General features: G+C 35.5%; 1 protein-coding gene across 1 annotated transcript in view; it reads right to left on the bottom strand.

Moving 5' to 3' along the window:
• MRPL3 (mitochondrial ribosomal protein L3) overlaps window positions 1-12,431 on the bottom strand; it is a 31,222-nt gene that overhangs the window by 15,289 nt on the left and 3,502 nt on the right. The window contains exons 4-6 of the mRNA XM_054817434.1: window positions 11,644-11,742; window positions 7,615-7,714; window positions 5,616-5,676 (exon numbers count right to left, since the gene is read on the bottom strand). Coding sequence (XP_054673409.1) covers window positions 5,616-5,676; window positions 7,615-7,714; window positions 11,644-11,742 — 260 coding nt within the window. The remainder of the gene's footprint in view (window positions 1-5,615; window positions 5,677-7,614; window positions 7,715-11,643; window positions 11,743-12,431) is intronic.

Genomic DNA, 12,431 nt, shown 5'->3' with positions numbered 1-12,431 from the left:
ATTCTAGAAGAATAGTGTTTTTCCAACCTAAGTCCACCTTGATGTGACTGTATCTGTTCTCAGACAAGTGGTGGATTTCTCTACTGTATGCAAAAAAATAAATATTACAAATAAATTTTCCATGACTCAAAATTTATCTATATTTCTAATGCTAAGATTTTACATTCTTCCAATTGTATGAAATGCAAAGTGCTTTTGAAACTGAATATTCATCTTATATAAACAAGGAAGAGAACTTAGGATGCATGCTGTTCAAGAAATACTATGGACAATCAGAGAAGGATTTATCCAGTTTACAGTTTTCCTAAACTTTTTTAAATTCTGCCAAAAAATGAACAAATATATGTAAGAATATATTCTTGTTGAGTTCTGAACAGATGTCAGGTGTCAGCTATTAGTATCACTTATTAATTTCAAATTGTTTAATTGCCCTCTTTGTCCTTCTTAAAAATTACTAGGTGTGAATGCATTCAGCAAGTATCACCAATAAAATACAAGAAAAAAATCATTATTGAAACTAAACCTAAAACAGTATTTTGCAAAAGTGAATGAAACAGAAAAATCTCCCAAAAGAATACTGGACACTTCATTACTTAAAAAGTCTTGTGAGTTCATTTCCAACAAATATTTTGTAACATTAAATTAGCGTGAATTAGCCAAATTGAAAGATTAAAACTATAGTTATCACATATGCAATACATACTATTTCATGCATACTATATATTTATATACTATTCTTATATACTATATACACTATTCTATATAATTTCATATTAGCCAACATATATAAAAGATACCAACCAAACAGGTACCTCTTCCTCGAGTTACTTTTCTTACGATGATCACAATTTCATTTAAGAATGCATCAAAAGAATCCCTGATTTCCCCCCCAAAAAGTCCTAACTACTGACATCCCACTACATCATCTTCATTAAAATCTGTGAAATCTTTAAAAAGAAACACAATACAGTTTTAATTTAGAACAAACTCAAACACGCATATGAAGAGGTATAACTCCAAAACCTCTAATAGGCATAGTACTGACAACTTCAGATATTTTCAAAAACCGTTAAAGTTAGTCAAAGTGAGATCTTATTCCAGAACTATATATTAAACATAATTAATACCTAGATTCCACTCTGAAAGAATCAAGTTGTGTGCAGTATCCGAGATATGATAATCAAGAACCTACACTGAAGCAGAACGTTTGTCATTCTACTTATACCGTTGCAACTTCTTGCTAAGACATCTTCTACCAGTTGTCTTGGCTTAAATCAACGACTATATTTTTTGTGTTCTGACAACAGTAACATTAAACACCATATCTGAACAAAAAAACATGCACGAGACCTATCTTTATTAGACTTGATATGTTTAATGACACTGTTCTTCAATACCTGAAATTTAGTTGCTTGCTTTACTTAGCTTCACTGAAGCATGATTACCTGAGTCCCACAAAGGAATCACAGGCAGCAATGATGATATGCAAAACTAAGACACACAAATGTTAGATGAAAGGAAAATAATTTTTCTGTAGAATTAAAAATAGAGTTTAATTACACACAGTTGTTCTAGTCTCACCTGCAGGAAAGCAGCTGTTCAGGTCAACCACCTAATTTCGTACAAAACCTCATTTTCCATTTTGATACAAATAAAATGCCAGTACCTAATGAGCCAACTTTCATTTAGAAAGCTATTGGAATAAAGCACTCCAATTAAGCAACAATTTAGTTTGCCGCTAACTCTTCAAACTTAGCTAATGTAAAAGCCAATTATTTAGATGCCATAGAGGAAAAGCATTCCAACTACTCAGTCAAAATTTCAGACAATTGTGAGCGTACTTTCAGGCTCAGATTACACTGCTAACCTAGCAAAGCTTAACTAAGCCATAAACACACCGGAATCACCACTTAATTCTGCCACATTTCAAACAAAACTACTGTTGGCTGTTTCTTTGGAGTGACAAGATTTGTGGTGTTCCAAAGGTTTCCTGAAACACGACATGAGGCAGCAGAAAAAGGAGGTATATGATAGAACTCCATCTCCATGGAGCATTGGGCTACCATTGGAAGAGTCACGGTCCCACCTCTCCCCATCCCCATGTTTTGGTCATCTTTGTACTAGTACAGAAGATCACTCAGCTCATCAGCAAGCTGGGGCACGCAACTGATCCAGCTGAAAACTAACCCAATGACGAACACATATCTCACACTGATCTTTTCCTTCAGGATGCCAGTACCATGGTAGAGTGTTGATGGGAACTCTATGGGAGTGAGCACCACCCCCCCTTTGGGCAGTAGCCTCTACTACGCTGGCTTAAAGAGCTCACAAAAAAGCAGCCTGTTGAGTGAAGCATTTCTGGATGGTGCTATGTATTTTAGCCCAAAGCATATCAGGGCTAAACCAGACCATCGGGCCACAGGAATTCTGAAGTTTACTGCTGTCCCAAAATGGGCACCAAGCCTTGACACATTTTTGAGACATACTTCTGAAGCACCAAGGAAAAGTCTTGTCATTAAAGACTGCTATAAAACTTAAAGACTGAGCTTTTAAATTGCTGAAAATAAGTACTAAGGAAAAAATTCAGCACTAAAGAAGATTGACAGCATGCAGATGCATTGCCTGCTGTCAGTGCTCTAAAAGCTACTCATACTGTGCTCAATAAATTACGAGACTTCAGATAAAAACAAACTGCACATATCTTTAACTGAACCTTCTCGTTTCTGTGAAAGTGTTTCTCTTCAGAGGTATAAATGAATCAAAACATTTCAAAATACTTAAAAAAAAAAATTCGCAAGGAAAGTTTAAAAGCAGTCAGTCATAAAAAACCACCCTACACATTGGTAATCAAATCGAGGTACTAACCAAGACTTCTGAAAAGTAGTGCAAGTACTTTGTTCAAGCTACAATAACTAAGAAAAGCTTGCTCATTTTTAAGGAACGTATTTTTGATTTACATCTTGGCAGAAGGAAGCATACAAAGGACATCCTGCTCATTTGAATCATTAAGAGTTGGTAAAAAATTAAAATATCCTTTATATTCCACTATATTATCTCCTCACTGAGGTGACATTAGTTTTCTTTCTTTCTTTCCTTTTGAAAGGAATAATCAGAATTAATCATGCTATTAACAACAGCACTGCTATTTTCATCTATATGATTTCAAACGTTACACACTTCAGTGTTTCCTCCAGTAAAACAAAATTACTGATAATCTTACAAATGTAAAGTACATATTAATGTAAAATTATTTCTAAAAATGTTACTAGCAGTGATAGCAAGCTTAATAATTACTGCCTTTTAAGTCCAGAATGGTTTGAATCAGGTAGACGGAAGTTGCGGGAGGAAGGAGAGAAAGTCAAACTGTGCTCCCTACTGTAATCCAGCATTATATCCTTAGGTACCTTTTCAAAATGCCCCGTAGCTTAGGATCTTTCAAGTGCCTACATCACTTCTGAAAATGGGACTTCAGAGAATAATGTACAAAGGCTCATTTCAGCCTCTGTGGACCAAACCTCCCCAGGCTCCCTCTTTGTTCAGTAGGGAGAGGCTGGCTCCTCTGGAGGGGGGTATAACGTGAAGCACGTTCTCATTTTTCCCTCACAGCGCAGCCCAAATGCTATAGCTCAGTGCTGTCATCGTTCCCAAGATAACTTTTTTTTGCCCTTCATTGAAGCATTTCTTGGTATTTAGTGACATTGTGAAATCTGTACTTGCAGATACAGTAACTAAGAGCGTTGTACACAGTATTCTGAAAAATGATAAAACCCAAACCCCACCCAAGTATGAGACTAAGGATGAAATTGCATGGAATGAAGTAAAAGACCCAAAGAAAAACTGAAATGTAGTAAAACAATATAATTCTTGCCCAAGAACTAAGGGAATATGATAAATGCAGCATCCCAGAAAAGTGGAAATTCAGATGAAAGAAACATTAAAAGTAGAAATCAGAATGCAAGTCACAGAAAAAGGTTAAATGCCCTCGGGTATAGAAAGACAGGAACGATTAGAGAATTGTATTGACAGAAAACCCATGATAAAAAAATAATCTGAATTTTCTCTTCAGCTGAAGAATTTTTTCTTCATCTGTATAGTAGGATTACATATAATACGCTACCAAAATCACCAGTACAAACAAAAAGCTAATTTCTGAAATGTTATCATACAAATATCTGGAGAAAAGAGATTAGAAATACTGAATTCAAAGATAGGATGGATTCACTGAACACGACCACGAACCCAGTCTATTTTTAGCTTGCTAGTATTTTCAAATACATATAGCGAGACACAAATCAATACCCTGTGGCTGCTTATCAGTGTCTTTTACATTGCCAAAAAAACCTTTTCCTAGCTCTTGAAATAATTCTAGAAAAACAAAGGTTTTCTTCATTAACAAAGTGTTAACGATTGTATTCCTAATGACATTGTGCTATGCTTTGCAAACAAGCTATTGTCTCTTACAGGCTGTTCATGGAATGCAGTTTAGAAGCAGAATGAATAATATACCAAATCTAAGTATTACATAAGGAAGTTTGACATAGAAAAATACTAATTCCAGCCAACTCCTTGACCTCCTTTTCTCAATAAGGTGCCCTCAGAGGTGTAGTCAGGTGTAGTTATATTAGAACTGACTACTCGGCTGTGCTGATATGGTCGGTTTCTCCATGTATACAAAGCCCTGTGAATAGTATTAGACATTTGTAAGTACTACACACATGTAAGACAATTACAACAGATGGTATTTCAACAAGGCCAGTTGGGTATTATCTCCATTACACAAAAAACATCAAATGGAAAACATTATCTTTGTATCACAACACAACAAAAATACACTTCACTGAAACAGGCAGACAGAAGTCCTCAGTTTTCTTGGGCACTGGAAACCATAGATGTAATAGAAGAGGCATGACTAGTGTTTGTCACAAGATGCCAGTTTTTCCTCTGACACCCTCTACCACTTGAGCTCTAATTTGGCATTTGCAGTGGCCTGAGAGGAAATCATTCCTCCTACGTTAAAGTAAAAGATCATTAGCCATTGCTGGCAAGCAGATGAGCTGGAATATGAGGGGAAAAAAAAAAAAAAGAAAAGGAATTTGACAGCTCTGTTGTCCTGCTAAATGTATTCACTATCTTTTTGCTTTTCTTTTGGGCCACGTGACACATCTCTCTTCGCATCCCCCCACCACATCAAAATTAAGCAGTCTTTCTGGGAATTGATGCCTTTCAGCATTTATTTCCCACTTCTACATACCACAGATGCTACATCATAGACCTCTTCACCCAAGCTAAGCTTGAGCACCTCTTTCTCAAACTGTTTGTCAAGCCCTTCCACAATAATCATGTATGTGTGACAGACGACAACACGCAGAACCACAGCCCTAACAGTATTATTTGTTTATCTATCATGTTCAAAATCAAAAGTAAGCCTCAGCAAAGAAAGATAATTTGATATTTTTGACCCAATGGCTAAATAGACTTCTATTTCCTGCCACTACCCTTGCAATTGTATTTCAGCCTTTGTGTGCCATGAGTTCTAGCCAAATAGAGGGGGGGAGAAAAATTCAACCACTCTATCTGAAAGATGAACCGTACATGTTAAATCATTAGGAACCTACGTTTTTGCAGTAACATCCACGAACTGCCCTGGGCGGAAGTGAGCAGCATACAAAGGAGTACCTTCAAAAGAAGAGGAGAGATCATGTTCAACTAAGTGCTGAAATTCTGAAACCACCATCCAGTCATTCCCACCCAGGGTAGATTACAGTCACGGGAAAAGAACAAAACTTTGTTTTTAGTCACATATTATTTGTTGATCTTCATAAAGCTCACTGACTAAAATAGATGCTTTGTAGTTACTACTTAAGGACATTTCTCAGTTCCTAGCCCAATTTCAGATGAGTAGGAAGCAAGGGTCAAGACTTTACTCAGATACATTGCACTTCAGACATCGAAAGTGATGAAGCCCAAAATGCTTAATTAGTTAGGACTCACAATAAACAAACTTGGCAAGAAAACAGAACATGCTCCACTTATAACTACTAGTACTTCATAAGGTGGAGGTTTAAAAAAAACCAAAATGACCATACAATAAAAAACAATCAAAACCCCAAACACTTCCTATAAAAAATGGGGTTAAGAATAATAATAAAAAAAAAGTTCTGCAATGCTTCCTCTTTGTTAAGACACAGTGTTTCCAAACTAAAGACTGGCAGAAGTACAGCTTCATCCAATGGAGAATTACCTGTACACTAGCCTTTAGTAGAAGTAGTGCTACTGTTGGTCAGTGACATCACTCACCTGACCGCAATTACACTCATTCCTCTAAGTGCTTGCAGTATCAAAGTTTTTATTAAAGATTTATTGTGTCTTCAGCAATTTTTTTTATCCAAGTACAATATTCTTTTATTAACAGCTTTTAAAAAAAACCAACCCAATTCTGATAACTTAGTTCATTATAAATGAACTTTAAACTGAAGATCCATGCAGCTGCATCTTCAGCAGTTTCCAGCTTGTTTTAAGTCAATTAAAGAAATAAAATTTTAATTGCTTCGTCTCCACATCCATTTTTATGCTGTTTTCAAATCTGTATGAATGCAAACTGACATGATGTAAACCTCTCCTAAGTCTCAAGCATTAAAATTCTCATATTATTTAATGTTATATTTATATGATCCATACACACCTGGGATAAGATGCCTGTCAACTGACAGAAAATCATGTACGTGAAGGATGTTATGTACAAAATACACACACTGCAAAATCAGTTTATTGAAAACTTGCAATTTTGCTTTATCTCAAGCTTTTGCTTCCAGTTATCAGTCCAGACTTCCTCTTCATGTCAGATTTGATTATCAGTTACCACACTGTCTTAAAAAGGTCTTGCAAAAACCTTCTCTAATAGTAAATAAAGATGTAATACATTAGAATTTCCTACTCTACATAGTCCTTGGGAAAATACCTATAACTATCAAAAAGCACAATATGAAAGCAACCTAAATACACCAGCTAATAAAACCTTAAAAAACATGACACTTTTCGTTCAATTTCCAAACTTCTAATACTGATCTTTAGCAAGAATGTTTGTTATAACCTGCTTTAGTGTGTTTTACTTTGCAAGCTGCCAGAAAAAATGCCATCTATGCCAGCCATGAGTCCTACTTCTGAATGCAACAAGAAGAAACAAACCTCAAACTGCTATTTTAGGCTCCTGAGAAACAGTACCACAAAATTCTTGGTGCCACTCTCATAAGGATAATCAGAGAACTTCTTGTAAATGAGTTCATATTTATTCCCAACAAGTGAGTCAAGGTTACAGACATTTATTTCTTAACTCGATGTTCATATTAACTAGTTCACATCACACTTATTTTCTAATTAATGGAAACATAATATCCAGGAAAAGGGAAAAATCCTACTTCTCATCACCTAGAACGTAAAGTCCGTTTTCTAGTTTTCCCTAAGAAAAGTTTGTTTGGACTTAATGACAAAGAAATACAAATTCAGCAATTTCCATACAAAACAAAAATGAAATACACATCATAACTTGTTTTAGGTCTACAAGCAGCAGACATTAAATGATTATGCATATAATATTCAGTAACTCAAAAAGAATACCTGGTTTAATTATGGCATCATCTGTCACATTAAATGTTGTAACTTTCTGCTTCCGTGGTACTCCAGCTTCTTTAAAAATTTCCATTGCAGACTCTGATTTCTGTAACAAAGAGCAGCCATAAAAACGAAGTGATCTTAAAATACCCAAGGATCAACCTAGCACAGAAAGTGATTACAGACTGTCAACACCACTCAGAGAAACAGATATATCATACTACACTTTTATCTTGACTAGCGTTTTAACTCTATATAGAATTAATTTAAAACTCCTGTGTCTGCATTTTATTTTCTGTCAACTAGTTGTCCTACAGCTACACCTTATAAACAAGAGATATATGAAGATTTCTAAGATCAGAAAAGGGAAACCAATCATTTAGAATATACACAAAATCTATTACTGCTTTTTCATTACTTTCAAAGACTTTTATAATAATGTAAAAGCATTTTCTCTTTTTCAAAGCTTTAATGACTCAGTTCTACACCACCATAAATGTAATTTATTTAACTAACAAAACCATAGAAATAAAGCCTGGTCTTGCAGAAACTTCTAGAAATGCTTAAGTTCCTACCGAAGAGAATCTGGAGTCTCTGGACAAAAAAGAAAAATGAAGAACAACAAGTTTATGATTCATGTATTTTTAAGATACATCAAGTACGCTCAGTGTCAAACCACTGCTACCTTACTAAAGAAGGGCTGCTCTTTTTAGCAGAGTCTGACACAGTTAAAATGACTTAAAACTGTTCTTGGCTGTTTTAAAGAAGGCAACTCACAGAACAGCTTATCACTGAGATGATACCAAGCAATGGAAACAGTGATGCAGGAAAACTGGCCATAGGAAAAAAAGCAACACAGCTTATTTTTCTTCAAATGAATTCTCCTAGAAAGCAATTTAAGCATCTGACAATACCGTCACACTTGGATAGTCACATCTCTGAGGTTCACTTCTCAAAAGTTCTGCACAGTTCTTTCTCCCTCAAAAATAATCTTGTGTATTTTAAGACAAAATAATGTGAATAACTTTAAAATCATTACTTAGTTTATTTTGAAAATCTGCATGTTACCCTTCCTTTTGTTTTTAAAAATCTGTTAAAGTGTTAGAACAGACGAAGTTTTGTGAAGAATGAGGGAGCAAGATGATGAGGATCTCTGACTTAGATGCAAACCAGAAATTTTAACTTTATGAATCTGTCCTTATTTGAGGAGAAAGTGTGGATACAAAGTCTTTGAAAGTTAAAAGGGTTTTTTTGAGTGATTTGTTAACTTGAGTTCATAGTAAAGAATGCTTCAAATACTTTGTTTTTTCTTCTTCGAAAAAAAGCCATCATCTAAATACAAAATCTTCCCTAAGACCACAGAAATTTGAGGCATCAATGGGGGACAACTGCATTGAACTGTAGTACCATATGTAAAAATTAAAAATAAAGAAATCCCTTTCCTACTAAATACCTGCGTATCGATCCTTTCTTTCCACCGTTACGTAAAACTGCTGCCTTAGATGACAGCAAGGGGAGCTCTGTGCTCAGCATTGGTGCCTGGAAAGAGCCACCACAGCTGAAGAAAAGCGTAGTGAAGTTAAAGTGTAAAAATTGCTTACATCTCAAGAGTCCTACTATAGCCTTGCACTTTTCTACTTCAACAAGTTTTCCTCAAGCAGTCATTTGTATTTCTACAAACAAAACACTGCAGTCTTTACAAAGCCTTCCTAAAAAGCAATACTGAAGAGAATATTGAGTGAATTCTCAGATGTTCTTAGTTTTCAAAAGACCAGCAATATCTTCCAGTATTACAGGAAAATGATCGATAAGCCCTTGCTTAAGGGAAGCATATAAATATATATTTTGACCAAAAATTTGTTAGAACACTGACAGAATTGTACTTTTGAAAATAATTTTGCATTAAAAAAATCATGAAAAATCTGTTCACTTGTAATAGGCTGACATACATCAAGCTAAAAAGGAAGAAAAAAAAATCTTGCTAAGAATGCAATACCCCTTATCATTTTTAAGCAATTTGACACTCAAAAGAAATAGATGAAACTTTGTTAGTAAAATTATTGAGGGAATCATTAGACTGAATTTATTAAAAATCAGTAGCTGTGAGGAATCTGAGGAAGACAGAGGTTCCTATGAAGAATTAACAGAAGATAAACTGCTTATGCTAATACAATACAGTATTATTCAGCTTTCTTTTAATTCTCACATTCAGACACTTCAGAGAGAAAAGAAGCACATAAAAAGACTGATAAAGATAGGAGAGCAATGATTCAAACCTGCAGCTAAACCACAGAAAGATACCATTTGTTAGTACCTTAACAAGTAAAATTGTTCAGAATCTGTGTGCCAAATTCTTAGAAATTATATAGTTCATACAATGATGATGATGGTAACAATGACAATGACAACAACAGTACAGAGCTCAGTCTCAGGCCAGGTCCTCACCACAGATTTGTCTAAGGACATTTAATCAATTTCTTTAGTAAAATGAGTCTAGGCTCAACCAAATTAAATAGGAGTTAACCTGGAAAAAGTTATATCCAGAAGAATCACTAACATAAAATCAAACTACTAAAAAAATCCTTGAGTCGACTTTTTAGGTAGTTCTACTTTGAAGAAATTTTCTCAGTTCACAAGAGCTGTTTAAATAGAAATTTTCTGTATTCCTCCTCGCTTCCTGCACATCTTTACTCTGACGACATACTGAATTACTGATAACATCATCTTTATGAAACGATCAACTGTAAGGAGTCTAATGTGCATAACACAACTTGAAAATTATTACACACATGATTCTTGCATGTCTTAAACCAAGGTTACAGGAAAGAAAAAACACAGTTGTAATTTCTCCAGGAAAGTGTCACACCTGGAAAGTGGAAATGGACTAAAGTGACAAGATAGACACCTGAAGAGTAAAAGCAATGATGGCAAAACATGGCATAAACCCTCTCAGTAGAAGATACCTTAAAATATAAGACTGTTCAAAATCAGTAGAATATAACATAAAAAGCAACAGATTTATCAAATGAAAAAAGTTCCTTCTTCCCTCACCTCCACTAACGCAAAAACAAGTACACAGATTAATTTTGAGGCTCTGGGACAACTGTCTATTTGAAAAAGGTAAATATATGTCCTTGAAAAGCCACAATCACCAACTGAGATAATCTGCTTTGTAATCACGAGTCCTTCCTTTTTTTTTTTTTTTTGCCTGCCTAAATCAAACAAAAGAGTGTCAGGATACTGCAAGAAGTGAAAAGTGATATTTTATAGAAATAATGGATCACAGTAACTGGAACCCTTTGAGGGAAAGTTTTGTTCCTGCCTTGATCTATAATTTAATTTTCCTCCTCAGGAATGACAGCTCTGCTAGACAACCTTAGCCATTGAAGGTGTCTGGGAATTCCACATCACGCATTTGGGGTGTCTAACCAAGTGAGTGGTTTTGATATCGCTTTTGATGAGCTGTAATCACAAAGCTGTCTTCCTGAAAATTTAAGTCCTTAACTTATTTATCAGTAAAACTACATGCAAATTAAACAATCTCAACAGACCTGTGGAAAAATTACAATTAAAGCTAATAAAACAGTATGGAAGAGTAAGCTAGATAACAAAGTTTTCTAAACAACCAATGAAGCTGGATAAGTTTACCACAGGCCATGAAAACATGTATTTTGCAGTCTGCGCCTCGTATTGCACCTCCACAGACATGGCGAAGGCACATCTTTCTACCCTGCTAATGGCCCTTCAGACCCTTCCATCAGCATGGGACACTGCACACCAAAGCAACTTCCTAAACCCACAGCTCTCCTAGAGCATCAAGAGGAAAAACTTTCAAAAAGTTCTTGCTGTTCTCTTATCCAAGAATTGACGCTAGCATTATGGAAATAAGCAAGGGTGAATGTGACAAAAGATCAGTTCCAAAGTGTGCATGTCTGCCAACTAATCTTTTAGAGAAGTCTACGTATGCTACTTTTGTACTGTAATCACAACAGAAACAGCTGTTTCTAACAAAAACACCCAAAGGGGTTCACTTACATAAAAAGGAGATGCGTTTTTGCCTCCAACAAGTAGCTGAGATGTTTTTCCACCCGACTCTTCCTTTGAAATGTATCTTAAAACATGACAATCTTGCACCTTACGAAAAGAAAAAATAGTGTTTATTTGAGTATAAGCAGATGTGTCCGCTTGGAGACCATAGTAAGACACTATCAAAACAAGTGAAACAAAGTCACTCTGTTTTCATCTGTATCTATGTAACAGGAGAAACAGTCTACAAGTAGGGAAGTGTGTTACCTTTTTACCATAGACATTCTTTTTGCAATCAATTAAAGGCTTATCTTAGAAAAAATATTAGTAGAATGCAAACTATATTTTAATAAATGATCTAGAAATCAAATAAACTTTGACAGTCATCTTTTGCCTGCAAGACCTGCAAAATCCCTACTGTATGCAGCAGCAAAGCATACAATAAGCAAACATACAATAGACTCCTGCTCCTTTGCACTGTAAAGCTGATGTCCTTCACAGCAGTGGTTCATCATATGAAAGCAACAGGTCAGCAAACAGCTTCATCACAGTAGTTGCTGCCAGAGAACATGAGGAAGCAGCTTCAGGGCTACAAAGGCCCAGACACCACAGTGAAACTAATCCCAAAGCGCCTGCAGTGGCAAAATAAAAAAAGTAAAGTGGGGTAGTTAACCCCAGCTTTACATTGCTTCCCATCTTCCCTCACCTAGGTACTACTACGCACAGTTCTGCAGCATTTGAATAGCTGAGGCAGAAGGCAGACCGCTCCTAGAAAGTATGGGATGTACTATGCAGGG

This window comes from Grus americana, chromosome 2 (assembly GCF_028858705.1).
Source record: "Grus americana isolate bGruAme1 chromosome 2, bGruAme1.mat, whole genome shotgun sequence".
Classification (NCBI taxonomy): Eukaryota; Metazoa; Chordata; class Aves; order Gruiformes; family Gruidae; genus Grus; species Grus americana.
The sequence above is the reverse complement of the archived record's forward strand: the minus strand, read 5'-3'. Positions and strand labels throughout refer to the sequence as shown.